The 14,737-nt window shown below is 61.4% G+C and overlaps 2 protein-coding genes across 3 annotated transcripts; both read right to left on the bottom strand.

Annotated features, from left to right (window-relative positions):
- Positions 1 to 316: 316 nt before the first annotated feature.
- KCNJ4 (potassium inwardly rectifying channel subfamily J member 4) lies at positions 317 to 13,756 on the bottom strand. 2 transcript variants are annotated; one of them, XM_035347966.1, is made up of 4 exons: positions 12,697 to 13,756; positions 12,392 to 12,507; positions 3,661 to 3,835; positions 317 to 2,665 (listed from the first exon to the last, which is right to left on the bottom strand). In XM_035347966.1, exons 3-4 carry the CDS (start codon positions 3,696 to 3,698, stop codon positions 1,336 to 1,338), a joined length of 1,368 nt encoding a protein of 455 aa, XP_035203857.1. In that variant the 5' UTR covers positions 3,699 to 3,835; positions 12,392 to 12,507; positions 12,697 to 13,756; the 3' UTR covers positions 317 to 1,335. The 2 variants fall into 2 exon arrangements, with proteins under 2 accessions (XP_035203857.1, XP_035203853.1); XM_035347962.1 differs by lacking the exon at positions 12,392 to 12,507.
- On the bottom strand, positions 5,754 to 10,027 carry LOC118179007 (endosome-associated-trafficking regulator 1-like). Its single transcript, XM_035347982.1, has one exon. The coding sequence runs from the start codon at positions 7,076 to 7,078 to the stop codon at positions 5,945 to 5,947; it is 1,134 nt and encodes a 377-aa protein (XP_035203873.1). The 5' UTR covers positions 7,079 to 10,027; the 3' UTR covers positions 5,754 to 5,944.
- Positions 13,757 to 14,737: the final 981 nt, after the last annotated feature.

The raw sequence follows: 14,737 nt of genomic DNA, 5'->3' as shown, positions 1-14,737 counted from the left end.
TTTTGTGTGTGTTGAGCCTTACATCTAGGGCAGCGTTGAGCACATCTCTGCCTCTTCATCAAGCACACCCCTGGGCCTTTCTTGGGCAAAACTCCTGTTATCTCCAAAGCAGGCAGGAATGTTTGACCCATCCTATTGGAAAATTTAATGCAAATGCATCCCTCCCCCCACACATTGTGTATGCAACATATCCTAGCCCCAGGCACACTCTTTGAGCCTCTTATGGCAGGTCTTTCCCAGAGAGGCCCAGAACAAGGGAGCCTCGAGGCACCGGTGCCATACAGACAGCAAACACCAGCACTCATCAGTCTCTACACCGGGCTGCAGCCTTGGGGTCTCTCCTTCGCTTCCAAACCTCCCCCTGGGATATTAGACTTTATTAAAAATAAATAGTTACAAATTCAGTTTTACAGCTGATGGCAGCAGGGAGAAGAACGGAGGAGGTGGAAGGAGCAAGGAGAGGTTCTGCTGTCCAGTCAGGTCACTTGTCTGCCGTCCCGGCCGTGCCGTGCCGGGAGCAGTCCGGGCGTGCAAGCACAGGGCCCTGCCTCCCCTGCCAGGCGTCTCGGGGGAGAAGCAGGACGCGTGTTTCGGGAGGACCGGGAGAGCTGGGTCTGAGTCCGTGGAGCCGAGCTGCTTCTGGAGGTGACGGGCGCCAAAAGCCGAGGAGAGTGCAGAGCGGGCTACGTGCAGTGTCCTTCTCTCCTAGCTTGGCGTTTACAGTGGAAGAATATGGATTTCGGTTCTTCATCTGTTTTATGTACAAAGAAAGTCATGTGCAACAAGCAATAAACATGCAAGCAAACCCCTCCCTCCAGAGCCTTCCCCATTCCCTCCAGGAGTCCTAAACTCTCCTGTCCGTCCTCATCTGGTCAGGGCTTAGGTATCACCACTCCTCTCCTCGTGACAGTCGTGACTCTTGATAACCACGGGGCCTGCCCACGTTGGGAGGGGCCAGAAAGTCTGCCATTGTCTCAGCCGCAGAAACAATTTTGGGGGTCCCAGCCTGCCCGTTGAGGGCACGGACTCCTGTCGCCTCTCCAGAGATGAGAAACCAGGCGTGCTCCTCTGCTGTCTCCGGGCAGGCAACGGGTCCTCGCATAAGCTGCACACCCTGGAAGGATCGTGTATCCTCACTCCTCTTCCAGGCGGTATAACTTCGAGGGATAGGGAGTATATCAGAGCAGCTCCAGGCCTTGATGTACTCAGGTGCTGAGAGGTGGTCACGGGAGGGTGGTTTTTTTTGGTGGGCAAGGGACTTATCCGGCTACGTACGGGTGCAGAACAAAGGAGGAGATGGTGGGCAACGGGTGTAGCACGGGGAGGTTGGAGGAGTTAGATGGCTGACTCCCTGCGGTACGAGATTGTATCTAGGGGCAGAGTTGCCTGGAGCCGCTCCAGGTCCAGGTGGCTTCCAAAATCCATCATCTGGATGACGCCTCCCTCTTCCTTGGTGCTGCCACCTAATGCCACACCCACTTCATCATCATCTTCATCTTCGTCTTGACTGACAAGAGCCAGCTCGTTCTCATAGCAGAAGGCACTGGGAGGTGGAGGAGAAGGTAGGATAGTCATCTTGCTTTCTTGCAGCTCCCGGGCCGAGCAGCATGGTGTGCCAGCTACCTCATAGGTCTTGTGAAAGCGCGAATAATCCACTTTGTAGTGGTTCTTCTCCTCAAACACGACTGGTTCAAAACGGTGACCCCAGAGAATTTCACTCGCGAGGTAAGAGCTTCGTGCCTGCGTGGTCATGGCCGTGGCTTCCACCATCCCCTCCAGGATAACAACAATCTCAAAGTTCTCCGTCTCCAGCTCCTCCTTGCCAATCCCATAGAGTGGGCTCTCCTCATCGATCTCATGAACAATAATAATGGGCGAGACCAAAAATATACGATCGAGGCCCACATCATAGCCTACATTGAGGTCCCGCTGGTCCAAGGGTAGGTACTCCCCTTCCTCTGTCATGTAGGGCTTGATGAGCTGGGCTCGGACGTGGGCCTCCACAATGTGGCTCCTCCTCAGGTTGCCCACTCGCCACATGAGGCACAGTTTGCCATCCCGCACGGAGATGACCGCGTGGTGACTGAAGAGGAGAGTCTGGGCCCGCTTCTTGGGCCTGGCCATCTTGGCCATGATGGTGCCAATCATGAAGGAGTCAATAACACAGCCCACAATGGACTGGACCACGACTGCCATGATGGCCAGCGGGCACTCCTCAGTCACGCAGCGGAAGCCGTACCCAATGGTTGTCTGTGTCTCCACTGAGAAAAGAAAAGCCCCCAGGAAGCTGTTCACGTGCATGATGCAGGGCTTGAGGAGAGAGGGGCCGCCTCCCACCGCCGGTGCGTTGAGGTCGCCGTGGAAGAAAGCGATGCACCAGAAGAGGAAGCCGAAGAAGAGCCAGGAGACCAGGAAGGCGGCAGAGAAGATCATAAGCATGTACCGCCAGCGCGTGTCCACGCAGGTCGTGAAGATGTCGGCCATGTAGCGCTGAGACTTGTTGCTCAGGTTGGCAAAGTAGACGTTGCACTGGCCGTTCTTCTTCACGAAGCGGTTGCGGTGCTTCCGCCTGGGGGCATGGCCCTTCCCGTTCCGGCTGTGCCCGTTCATGCTGCCCAGCGCAGAGACCTTGTGTCCATCCTCTTCGGTCGAGACGATGCTGTACCTGGAAGAGAAGGGACAGGCAGAGAGATTCGTGAAGAGCAAGATGTTGGCCCTGGAGTTATATAAGGCTGGGCGTTTCTATTTTCTCCTCTGCTCTCCTCACCGACTCCATTGTGCGTTGGTGACAATGTTTATACACTTCCTGCGCTCAGGACAATTCAGTTGCCACAGCAACGAACGTGGCTCCCAGCATCCCGCATCCGAAGCCAAAGGTGTAATTTGGAGATCAACAACCAAAGCACTGGCAGTTTCCCTGGGAGAAACTCCCCTCTCTGGGGAGCTTTTGTCCTCCCTGCTCCCCTCTGTCATGGATGGCACTGTTGCACCTCTCCTCGCTGCCAGGAGAAGGCAGCTTCTGAGTGCTTATGTGAGGCTGGGTCTGAAGTCGCAGATGCTCCTTAAAGATGTGATGGCAGAAGATGCTCTGAGCACTGAGGAGATTAAGCTGCCTCTCCCCGAGCGCACAGACCCACCGAGACCACTCTGCCCTCGTCACCATGGCCTCCCACGACCGCTTGGGCTGGCAGTGCCTCCCTCCCACCCTGTCACATTGACAGGTTTGCTGGATTCCTCCAGCACGGCCACCGTCACCTTGGTGCCAAGTGCTCCGTGCTTTAATGGGGTGTTTTCTTCAGGGCAGCCTAACAGCTCCAGCACCATCTGCCATCCTCATCTCATTGGAAAGGGGACACGGGGCTTCTGCAGTCCTGCTGAAATTGGCAATTTCTGGGCCAGGGCAAGTGTCCAGCACTGCATTGGTACTTTGCTTCTCCTCTGCAGCAGCCAACCCTGCTGAGAGCCAAGATCTCCCCCCACATATGGCGCGTTTCAGGTTGGAGCCAGAGAAAGGAGCCATAACTTGGAGTGGGAAAGCCCCCGGCAGGTATTTTGAGAAAGATATAACGAGAGATGGGCTGACGGTAGAGACTGAGGGAACTGATGAGACTGCCCGGACCACCTGGTGCAGCAACAGTCCTTGAGATGAGGGCTACTCACCGGTTGACTCGGACGCTGCCCATGGCTCGCTGTATCATCGGGTGTCGGGGGCCAGGGGAGCTGGAGGAGCGTGGGATCTCATGCAGCGGCACTCACGCGGGACCGAGCGGCTCTAGGTTTCACCTCTGGCCAGCTGAGGCCCATGCTGTCATCGCCATTGCTCCTGGGCCTGTGCCTTACGGAGAAGGACAGAGCAAAACCCCGTCAAAGCCCCCCCCCCCCCCCCCCAGAAAGCACCCATGCTGGGTGGGTGGAGGGCACGCAGCTCCCAGAGGGGCCTGGCAGTGCCAGGGGGACACCACACCACAGCTCTGCTCCGGCAGGTGAAGGGCCGATGGATGCAGACCTGGTTCACCCACGGCCCGCAGCCCCCAGCCCAGGTAGAGGTGCTGGCAGGCTGGTCATCGCTCTCCAGACCAAGGACACGACAGTTGAGCAGCTTGCAGGGCCCCTGCCCTGAGCCAATATATTAATATCATAGCTTACACGAGGGCGAGAGCTCAGCCAGTCTAAATACCCTGCACACAAGGACTAACAAAGCACGGACACACGCGGCGGTCCTCAGGGATCTCCGTCAGCCCAGCCTGACCCAGGGGGCATTTAATTCCAGGGAGTGCAGAACATCTCCCCCCCCACCACCATTTTAAAGATGGGAAGAAAAGCAAGAGGTAGAGCCAAAAAGGAGAAGTGATGCAAAGGAAGAGCTTAGGGGTAGCCAAGCAGGAGCCGGTTAGAGCAAACAGACCTTGCGACAGACCGCGCACGCCGTGCGGAGGACGTCCAGCGGATGTTATGTCCTGACCCGGTCCTCCCTGAACTGAAGGACTGGGAGACTGAAGACTCGAGAGCAGACCTATACCGCCTGCCCAGAGCTGCTGGGAAGTGAAACGCAGCGAGGGGGTAATGACTCACCGATTAGGAAGGGCTTTGTACACCCATGCTAATCCTGCACTGTAACCTTTGGATTACAGCGGCCGGCGCAGAGCACGCAGCGCAGACACGGCCAGCCAGTTCGATCCTCCCAGCCTCACCGGTGAGCAACCAGTGGTTGCCGTATTTCAGTCAAATCCAAGGATTTCTGGGTGAAACCCAATGTTTAGCGCTTGTTGGAAGAGCGGGGCGTTGTGAGGTTAAGGGTGACCGCCACCTTTCCTGATTTAGGAACACAGACTGGATGGCAGCCAGTAAGGAGCTCCAGACATCTCCCTTGATGTGCAGGCACTGCCGCTGTCACGTCTGTGATGAAGGTTAATCAGCAGTCCCTTCCCCAGAGGCCAAGGTTACTGAGGCAGCTGAAGGCCTGTGGCAACACGACCTGGGCTGTTCAGAGCAGGGACACTAGGGGACCACGAGACCGCAGCAGCCTTGTAGTTCACCACTTACCACGTAGAGGGAAAAGTGAATTTTTGCTCCGCAAAATTCCCACCAGGAAAAAAACACGGTGCTGAACTCTGCCAGCACCCACCCTTCACCACCCTAGGGCATCCAGCTGTTTAAGAAGGGTCCCTTTGGCCAGACATGGAAAATTCTGGTGTGCAGCTGGATAATCTACAGCAGAAACTGGGGCCAGTAACAGAAGTTGTTCGGAAATCTTGAGGGATGACTAGGTGATGAAGAAAGGTCACTTTGTGCCCACAGGTGGCCCCAAAAGGATAAAGCTAAGCCATGTCTTTGGTGATTACATGGTGAGTTTGGACAGTAAGGTCCTGCCTTCATTTTTCAGCAGGTGGCAAAGGTGGGTGATTCAGGGATGCTCCTCTCCACCACATCCTCCCCAGCCTCTGCTTTCCCTGGCCACAGAAATAGGTGCACATGTTCAAAGAGACTTCGTATTTCAGGGCCCGGAGAACTGCTGGCTCCACACAAAGAGGAAGGAGGACCCGAGGAACATCTGCCCTCTGAAGCTGTGTGCAGCAGCACCCAGACCTCCGCTCCTTACCTGCCCCAGCTCACCAAGAAGGGGCAAAGGGAAGGGATGAAACGTAGGTACAAGGGCTGTGCCCATCCCCTGTTCAGCTAAGCGAGGGGATGTGCTAAGGAGAACCACGTCCCCTGCTGCTGGGCACATGAGTGCTTGCTTCTGGCTCCACTGTGCCAAAACAGCTACGGCAGTACCCATCATTCATAATTAACCACAAGGAAAGCATTTCTGTGAAGAATAAAGGCTACCAAGATGAACACACACAGCCCAGCACATGAGAGCAAACATCTTTAGTGTAGGCTGGGGGACACACCCGTGGCCTCTGTCTGTACGCTCCCCCGCGGGACCCCCTCAGCGTTTCGTTCATAGGTCTTTCTCTTCTTCAACATCTGAAATTTTGCCTGTAGACTTAAGGAGCTCAGCAACAAAGTTCAGCGACTCTGCCCCAGAGACCAGCTGTCTGATGGACAAGTTCGCTCCCGATATTATCTTGTGGAGGCTCTGCAAGGCAAAGTCTATGTTGTGCTTCACCGCCCCCAGGTCCGTGGTCTGGCCGGCTCTCAGGTTTTCGTTCTCCACCTTGGAGGTCTCCAGCTCCCCCTGGAGAACGATCATCTCCTGCTTCAGCTTCTCCACGTTGCTTTCCGCCTCCAGAGCCCGCTGGGTCATGAGCTGGAGGCTCCTCTCGGCCTGCTGGACGAGGGTCTGCAGCCCTTGGGCCTCTCTCTCCTCTTTGACCAGGCTGGCCTTCAGCCGCCTCTCCAGGCTGCGCACCGTGCGCGCCTGGCTCTCCAAGGAGCTCTGCATGCTCCTGACCATCCTCCTGAGCACGTTGTTCTCGTCCCGGAGCACTTTGTAGGTCAGCTGCAGGGAGGGGAGCTCCCTGTCCCCGACGGCCTCCTCCTGCTGCATGTGGGGCTCTGCTGCCCTGCCGTGCTCCGGGTAGGTGAGGTGCGGGTCGCTGGCGTGGGCCCACAGAGCGAACGCCTCCGTCCCCAGGTGCTTGCTGGTGCCGTGCTGGAACGAGTCGTAGGGGCTGCGCGGAGACGAGCTGGCAGCGTGGGGCACGTGCGGCCTCCGGTGCATGGGGAGGTGGTAGGTCCTGCTCCAGCTGTCGTCCTCCTCCTCCGACAAGCTGCCAGACGCTTCCGTCTCTTTGTAAAATGGCTCCTGAAAGTCCCGAGCGTCCTCCTCGAGCTCCAGCACGTGCCTGGCCAGCCTCTTGGCGTACATTCTGTTTTTCTCGCCTTCTTTCACCACGCAGGAGTGTCTGGGCTTTAAGGGGAACGGCACGGGGACGGGCCCGCCCGGATCCTCCAGCTGACTGTCACCAGAGCTGTCGCGGCTCTTGCACTGGGGCGGAGGATGCATCGAGTGGAAGGCGTACCTGTAATCGTCGTTGTCCTCGTCGTCGTCATCATCATCATCATCTTCCAGGTCTTGAGGCTCCGGGCAGGCCCTCTCCATCGCCCCGGAGATGCCAAGCGGCCGCGACATTTTCCGGGCTGCAGGGAACGGGGGGATCCGAACTGCCCTGAGCCCCGGTCCCGCAGGCAGGTGGCACCTGCCCGGTGCCAACCTCTGCAGCCTCGGTGACACTGCTGGGGGACCGGGCGGTCACCGAGGCCCCTCCATTCAAACCAGCAGGGTGTTCGGGTGGGCAGTGGAGGCGGCAGGGAGGGGAGGACCAAGCATCTCTGTCTTTGCTAGGGGGGGCACAGGAACCACCCCGGTCTGTGATGTCACCGTGCGGCTTCCCTGCCCGCTGTGATGTCACGATGAAGAAGCGAGGAAACCGGGAACTGAACCAGTGCTTTTTGGTATCGGGGTCCCGCAGAGCCCACCCAGCCCGGGGATGCTGTTGGAGGGTGGAGAGGAGCTGGCAAAGCGACCTGAAACCTCTTGCGGTGCACAGGGAGAGGGCTCGGTGGCCCTGGGCAGGCAGCGCGGGGATGGAGACATCTCTGGCAGCAAGAGCAGGCTGCTGGCGCGGTGCTGCCAGCGCTGGCACCAGGCAGGGGAAGGGGACAGGGCTGGCAAAGCAGGAGCGTGCCGCGCAAAGCCGCAGTCGGGGGCGCAGAGGCTGATGCGGGGAGAGGATGGAGGGCAGGGACAGAGCACAAATGGGGCTTTAATAAAGACAGGCACCTGCTTCATTCCGTCAGCAACCTGGCAATCGCCGAGCCACGTAAAGTCCACCCCGCCGACGGCCTCAGCCCGCTGTGCGGGGACACCGCAGCCGTCCCCTCCGGACAGCCCCTCGAGCATCCCGCGGGGCACCTACCTCGGTCACCGGTGGGCGGCTGGGGACACCGAGGCTGCCCTCGCTGCCTCCTGCGAGGCAGGAGGAGCCGAGCGTGGCTGCCGGCAGCCGAGCGGCAGCAGTGCTTTGGGCAGGGCATCGGCCCCGCGGGCTGGCCGCAGACGGGTCCGCGCTGCGCTGCTGCCGCCCCGCTCCGTCCCCTGCTGCCAGCTGGCAGAGGGACCGCTCGTACTGCCGGCCGCCACAGCCTCGCAGCCGCACGAGCCAGGAGACGGACGGAAAGAAACCCGCTCACCGCTCCCAGCCCCACGCACCCGTGCGGGCGACACGGCCCTGCCTGCGCAATGGGCTCCCCAAGTCAGGGGTCGTGCCACCAGCTCACTCCCTGTGCTCATCAGCATCCTCCCCACTGCCCACGCCAAGGGGGCACTGAGGGGTCCCATTCCTCCCCCGAGACCTAAAACATGAGTGGGATGAAGTGGGAGTGAGCTCGAGGGAGCCCCAGCAAAAGGGGGGTGACATTCATGGCCTCACGTGGACGGTGCTGGTTGTACAGATGAGAGGAGGAAAGCCTGGCCGAGGGCAGAGGTGCAAATCCCCATCCCATGGCGACGTGCCCAGGGAGCTGGTCCTGCCTCCAGGGACCCAGATGGAGATGGGACAAACTGGGGGGTTGGTTGGTGGTGATTGTGGGGACCCCCGCAGTGGGCACAGCGTGGGGTCAGTGGCAGCCCCTGCAGCCAGGCGGGTGGGAGCGCAGGGCCAGCAGACCGGTCCCGTCCCTCCCTGCAGCCTGCCCTCCTTCCCAGCCGCTCCCCATCTCCTGGGCCATCCACCTGGTGATGCTGGGAGCACCACGGCCGTGCCATGCTCTTCGCTTTATTGGCACAAGCCATTGCGCCAGGCCCTGAGCACGCCACCTTGGTCCTCGGTGCCCGTCACTGCCCCTTTCTGAGGGATCTGGAGGCTGACAACACCGGCAGCACGCATGGCACCAAGACGACGCCTCCATCGCTTGATCCCGTGCTCCTGGTGCGGTGCCTCGCTCGTCCCAGGTTCCCTCCATCCCCTGCCGGAGTGGCTCATATTTGTCAATCTTCCCTCAGCTCCGCGGCGGAGCAGCCTCGTGAAGCAGAACAGACAAGTCCACGCCGAAGCACTCCCCCACTTCTCTTTTTATAACAGCCGTATCTGGCGCTCCAGGACGCACGCTGCGAACAACGACGGCGATGGAAAAATCCCATGGTATTTTTACGCTTTGCTTTATCTGGAGCCGTCTGGCAAATGCTTCCTTCCCGTCTGTGGTCACTGCCTCTCCGACGGTGGCCGCTGCCTCGTACCTTTCCTCCCCTTCACCTGCTGCTCCCTTCAGGGATGGGGACCCCGGCCTTGGGCAGAGCCCAGCAGACCCGTGGCCGCTTCCATTTTTTCCTCTCTGTCCCCTTTGCGGCTCCAGCCGGGGAGCTCCCGGTCCTCCCGAACCCTCACAGGGGTCAACGGCAGTGCTCGGGGGGCAGCGGGGTGCCCGGGATGCGCCGCGTGGGCTCTGCGAGTCCTCCTTGGCCCCACTCCTCCTTAGCGTGGCTGCCGTGTGGGAGAGCAAGAGGCAAGTGGCGTAGGGCAGGTGAGGGGAGGAAGCTGGAAGCAGCGCCATGCCATTTTTATATACACACTGCTGCCTTTTCCTTCAATAATTATAAATAGATCAAGTTGGTGCCAGCAGTCCCCATCTGCCCCGCGAGGCACGGCGAGCTGACCGGCTCCTCGGCGCGACCTGCTCTCCCCAGGAGGGTTCTGTGGACGTGCCTGTGCCCGGGTTGTGTTTTGGGGTGGAGTGAGAGAGGGGATTTTTCCCCCCTGCGAAGCCCTGGAGCCTGGGCATGGGTAATATGAAAACAAAACAAAATGATTTGAAGTTAAACCATCTCAGTGTGTGACTCAGAGCTATTCATAGCTCTCCGAAGCCAGCTGCAGCAACAGAGCCAGAAGGATTCTGCCCGTATTATTATTCCAATTACCATCTGAATTAAAAGTTTGAGCAGTGATCAGCCCACATACCGACGGGAGGGGGAGAGCAGAAAGAGGGAGAGAAAGGGAGAAAACACAGATAAAAATGGGCTAGGCGCAAAGGTCCCCGGCATGACACAGCCAGCAGCAGAGGTTGCAGCATCCCCTCCCCTGGCCCCTGCCCGCGCCCACGCCTGCCCGCCCGCCACCACGCTGCTCCCACCCATGGCACTCGTCCCCTGTCCCCTGTCCCTCGAACGAGGGCCGGGAGAGCACGGAAAAGCACACAGAGCCTGTCACCTCCCCGCAGGGGCAAACCCTGCTCTTACATCCAGCCCTGGCTCAAACAGGAGGCGCCAGGGATGGGCACTCGCTCTCCTCCTAGCCGCAGGGCTCCCGACCCCCTTGTCACGGGTCCTCGCCGTGTCCCTGTGTCCCCACAACACCGCCGGGCTTTCCCCAGCCCGTCCTCAGTGCCACCGCCAGCCTCTGGCATCCCCGCGGCCTCCCGGCGCCCGCGTGGCCGCGGCGCTGCTTTCCCCCACTCTGCCTTGAAGTACCTACTGAAGCCCCTTTTTCTTTTATTTTTCCACAATTCCCCTTTCCCTCAGCCCCCCCTCTCTCTGTGCAAGGGGTGATGCAGGCCGGGAGGGACGGAGAGGGCGAGAAGCCGTGCGCGTTGCGGTGGGAAGGAGGCGAGGCACAGAGGCTCTGGCAAAGTGCATAGGAGGGGACAGCTCCCCAAAAGGGAGACCTAGCCGAGAGGGAAGCAGGGGAGGAAGAAGAGGGGATGAAGGCAGGGAACAGGCAGCGGACGGCAGGCAGCAGCAGGGCGGAGGGGACGCCGCACGGGCGCGGGATGCTCGTTGCATCGGGGCTGGCCGGGGAGAGGGGCCGGGGTCTTTTCTCGGTGTTTTTTGGCAGGGGACGGCGTGGGGGGTGCCGCCTCCCTCGTTTTCACACGGCGCCAGGCTCCCGCTGGAGCTTTTCGGGAGAAATGTTGCCATAGAAATAAAGCAGCGGGACGGACGGCTGGGGCAGGCCCTCCGCCACGGCAGGGGTGCTGGCACGGGTGGGGCGGGCAAGGAGGACCCCCGGCCGGCGGGGGGACCGGCATCTCTGCCAAAAGCAGGCAAAAACTGCGGGGTCGGGGAGCAAAACCAGTGCCCTCGACACCCCTCGTCAAAGCACAGCGCCGCTGGGATCCTGCGCGACCCACACCACGCGCACGGAGCGTTTGTGAGCAGGGGATCGATCGCGGAGACACGCGGCCATCCATCGATCCCCGGCCGCCGTCGGGTTAAGCGAGCCCGGTGCGGTAACGCAACGGACCCGATGCGATAACGCAGCGACCCAGGAAAGTGGGAGCTGGCTGACGGCGGATTGCAATTAAGCGCCCCGCGCCGGCATCGGCGCTGATGTCAGCCAGGGGCAGGTGGCCGTCACCACGTCCCCCCCGTCCCGCCACTGTCCCCACGGCCCCCGGGGACGTGGTGGGTGAGCGCCGTGGTCCCCAGCAGCCAAATGGCCGGGGGGACCCTGCCTTCCCCAGCCACCACCAGCCAGGGAGGGGAACAGAGGGAGACGGGGCAGGCTGCGGCAGGGGAAGCGGGAGCCCAACCCTCTCCCGTTCATCCTGTCCGTTGCCGTCCCTCGCCAGCCCCACCAGGCTCCCGTTTCCCTCTCAAAGCCCAAATCCCAGCTACCCTCAGAATTATTATTGTTGTCGGCAGCCACAAACAGGGGTGGCCACGTGCTGGGGTGACTCAGGCATCGCTTCCGACGGCACGTCCCCAAGTCCTCGTTGAGCCAAGCTCCCTGCGCACCTCCCCGTCCCCTCCAGGCTCCTGGTGACCCCAACCCGATGGAGCCATCTGTAGGGCCATCCTCATGCCCATCACCTCCTCCATGCATCCGAGACCGTGAGCAACCACGGAGGGGAGAAATGGGGGAAGGAAGGAATGGGAGAAGGCAGAGGCCCCAGAGCTTTGCCATGGAGGAAGCCAGGGCTGGGTGGTGGAGACAGGAGATAGCAAGCTCCTAGAGGAGGGGGGACATCGGGGTCTGAAGGTGGCACCTGGTGACCTGCCCGTGGCACACAAACCTGCCCGCCGGCCCCACACCTGTGGGGTTTCTCTGGCATTTTGCTCACGGCTTCCTGAGCTTCTTCACCCCAAACCTGCATCCAGAAGACCCTTTGCACGAGGCTTGTCTGGGAGATCTTGGACCACCCCCGGCAAGATCAGCCAAGATGGAACTGTAAAAGCTTGGAGGGTCGGGTCCGGAGCCCAAACAGCTCCGTGCACAGGTGGAGAGCCCACACGTCTGCTTCAACCCCATCTGCACCCCATTTTTTGCAGAACACGTTTCCAGGGTCGTACTTCTCCAGGCTGAGGGATGGAGCCTGGACCGGCGCACGCGGACGGATGCGATGGGGCAGGCTGGCCCACGGAGCAGGAGAAATAAAAGGCGAGCAGGAGCCAGCCCGAGGCAAGCAGGAGCTAAGCAAACAGCGGGAGCTGGAAACACGACCGAGTTACCTGCAAAGCGAGGGAGGTGCAGGCGGCGAGGTGAGAGGAGGAAAGTTGGGGAGGCTGACGAAGAGGTGCGCGCTCGTGCCCTCTGCCCCGGCACGCTTCGTTAGCGGTATTTACATCTGCCGTGCACACAGGCAACTTTGTTATTCACTGGCACACTCGCATGAAGCCACGCATATCTCACTAAGTTATATTTATAGCCGTTCCTCAGAGCTAGCGCGGATGAAACGAGGCAGCGTTTTCGCAGGAAAAACCTTCCCCTTCTCGTGCCGGCACCGGGAGCCGCGCTCCCCAGCGCCGTCTCTTACCCGCATCCCGCCGGGGGCCGCCTGCTCGAGCCGTGGGGAGCCAGCATCAGAGGACGGGGAGAGCAGCCGGTGCCTCCATCTCACCACGAAACGCCTCAGCTCGCCTGGACGGAGGAACCCGGCAGGTTTCTCTTCAGCCCCCTCTCGCCTTCGGGCTGGTTCCTTTCCCGAGGAGCCCCTCGCTCGCCGTGCCCTGCTCCTCTCCTCCTGCCTCTGCCTCTCCTCAGCGTGCTTTGCCCTCGGGAGCGTCCATCCCACGAGCTCTGGTGCGCTCGCAGCTCGGCGACGAGTTCTGCTCTGCCCCCTCCTGCCCCTTCCCCTCCTGCCCTTCTTTTCTCCCCCTGCGCCTCTGCTGCTCCCCTGCCCCTCTCCCCCAAAATTTCCGCGCCGCCTCTCCCGTTCCCCCCGTCCTCCCCGCTCCACGCTGCTCCCTTTCCCTGGCTCCCTCTCCCCCTCTCTGATTGCTATGCAGGCTGTAGCTAAGAAGTCAGTAACTCCGTGGTAGGATCCAACAGCTTTCCGCTACTTTAGCCCATCCTCGCGTGTGATCTCAGAGCCATGGATACGCGCTGCGGAGCTGCCATGGGGGAGACGACAGCGCAACCATCGGCAGCGGGAAGGGGACGGCGGGCACGGCGGGTGCCCCCCGGGGAGGAAAGCCCCGAGCCCCGCCGCCAGGCCGCGGCCAGGGGCTGCCGTCCCCATGGACGGGGGGATTTCTCCACCCGGAGCCCCGGTGCCGGGCTGGGACTTCGCTCTGAGCGGGGACCCGAGTCCCCAGAGGGTGCCGAGCGTTCGGCTTGGGGGATCTCTGCCAGGGAGCTCCCCGGGGGTCTCTGCTGCCTGCAGCACCTCAGGGGCTTCCGAGAGGTCACAGGCTGGGGACAAACAGGAGGATGAGGGACAGGAGCTGGGGCTGGGAGGCCTCAGCTCGCTGTCCAGCTCCAAATCCCTGCTGGAACAACACCTGGAGGGGACGGAAAAGACCAAACCCCGCTGCTCCGGCGTCTCCTTTGGAGGCCGTGACCCCCCTCCCAAAATCACCCCTGGCACGTGGGGCACCGCCGGCCCCCCCCCGCCGGCATCTGTGAGTGCCGTACCTGGAAGAGCGGCACCGGGAGAGGAGCAGAGGGTATTTTTAGCACCTCTCGGCGCCGATCCGCAGCTGCGAGCGGGGAGCGCAGCCAGCACCCTGCAGCCAGCCAGCTCCGCTCCGCTGGGCCGCGCGGGGCCGGCCGCTCCCCCCGTCCCCAAGGGGACCTACCCAAGGGGTCGGCGTCCGTCACCGCAAGGGCCGCGGCTCTTCCCAGGGCTGCCCCACTGCCTCCTGCTGTCACCGCGGCGGATGCGCCCCAAGAGGGGCCTCACGCACCCCCGCAGCCCCTCGGCTCGCCCCAAAACCTCACCGTGGCCTCTCTGGGGAGAAACACGCTGCCATGGTGGGTCCCTCCACCTGGGTGAGCATCTGCAACCAACACGCGGCGCGGCCACCACGGCCTGGCCACGGGGACGGACGTGGGGATGTCCCCCCGAGGACCTCGCCACCGGTGCCGCGCCCCGGCCAGCCCGGGCCCAGCGGCCCCGGCAGCGGGGTGGCTCACACTCGCCACCCCCGCCCGTCTCCACCGGCACCGTCTTTAATAAGAAGCGTGGAATATTTTAGCACCTATGGAAAAGCCACCACAGACGGTGGTGGCAGCCGTTGCCAGGGAGACGGTCCCCGAAATAGCCCCACGCCGCCAACCTTTCCCGGTGCTGCCGTGGGGCGGGGGCGGCGGGGGGACGGGGGGATGGAGGGGAGGAAGGTGGGGAGGAGGGAGGGGTGGACGGACCGGGGGGTGGAGAGGTGGGGGGTGGAGGGAGGGAGAAATGGATGGAGAGGTGGAGGGATGGAGGAGCGAAGAGATGAATGGAAGGAGGGAGGTGTGCTTGGAGGAGGGGAAGAAAGGGGTGGGTGGGTGGAGGAGAGGTGGGTGGATGGGTGGGTGGAGAATTGGATGCATGGATGGATGAAGAAGAGGTGGGTGGATGGATGGATGGA

The sequence above is a fragment of the Oxyura jamaicensis genome, chromosome 1 (genome assembly GCF_011077185.1).
Source record: "Oxyura jamaicensis isolate SHBP4307 breed ruddy duck chromosome 1, BPBGC_Ojam_1.0, whole genome shotgun sequence".
Classification (NCBI taxonomy): Eukaryota; Metazoa; Chordata; class Aves; order Anseriformes; family Anatidae; genus Oxyura; species Oxyura jamaicensis.
Note: the sequence above shows the minus strand (reverse complement) of the source record. Positions and strands in the feature narration are given on the sequence as shown.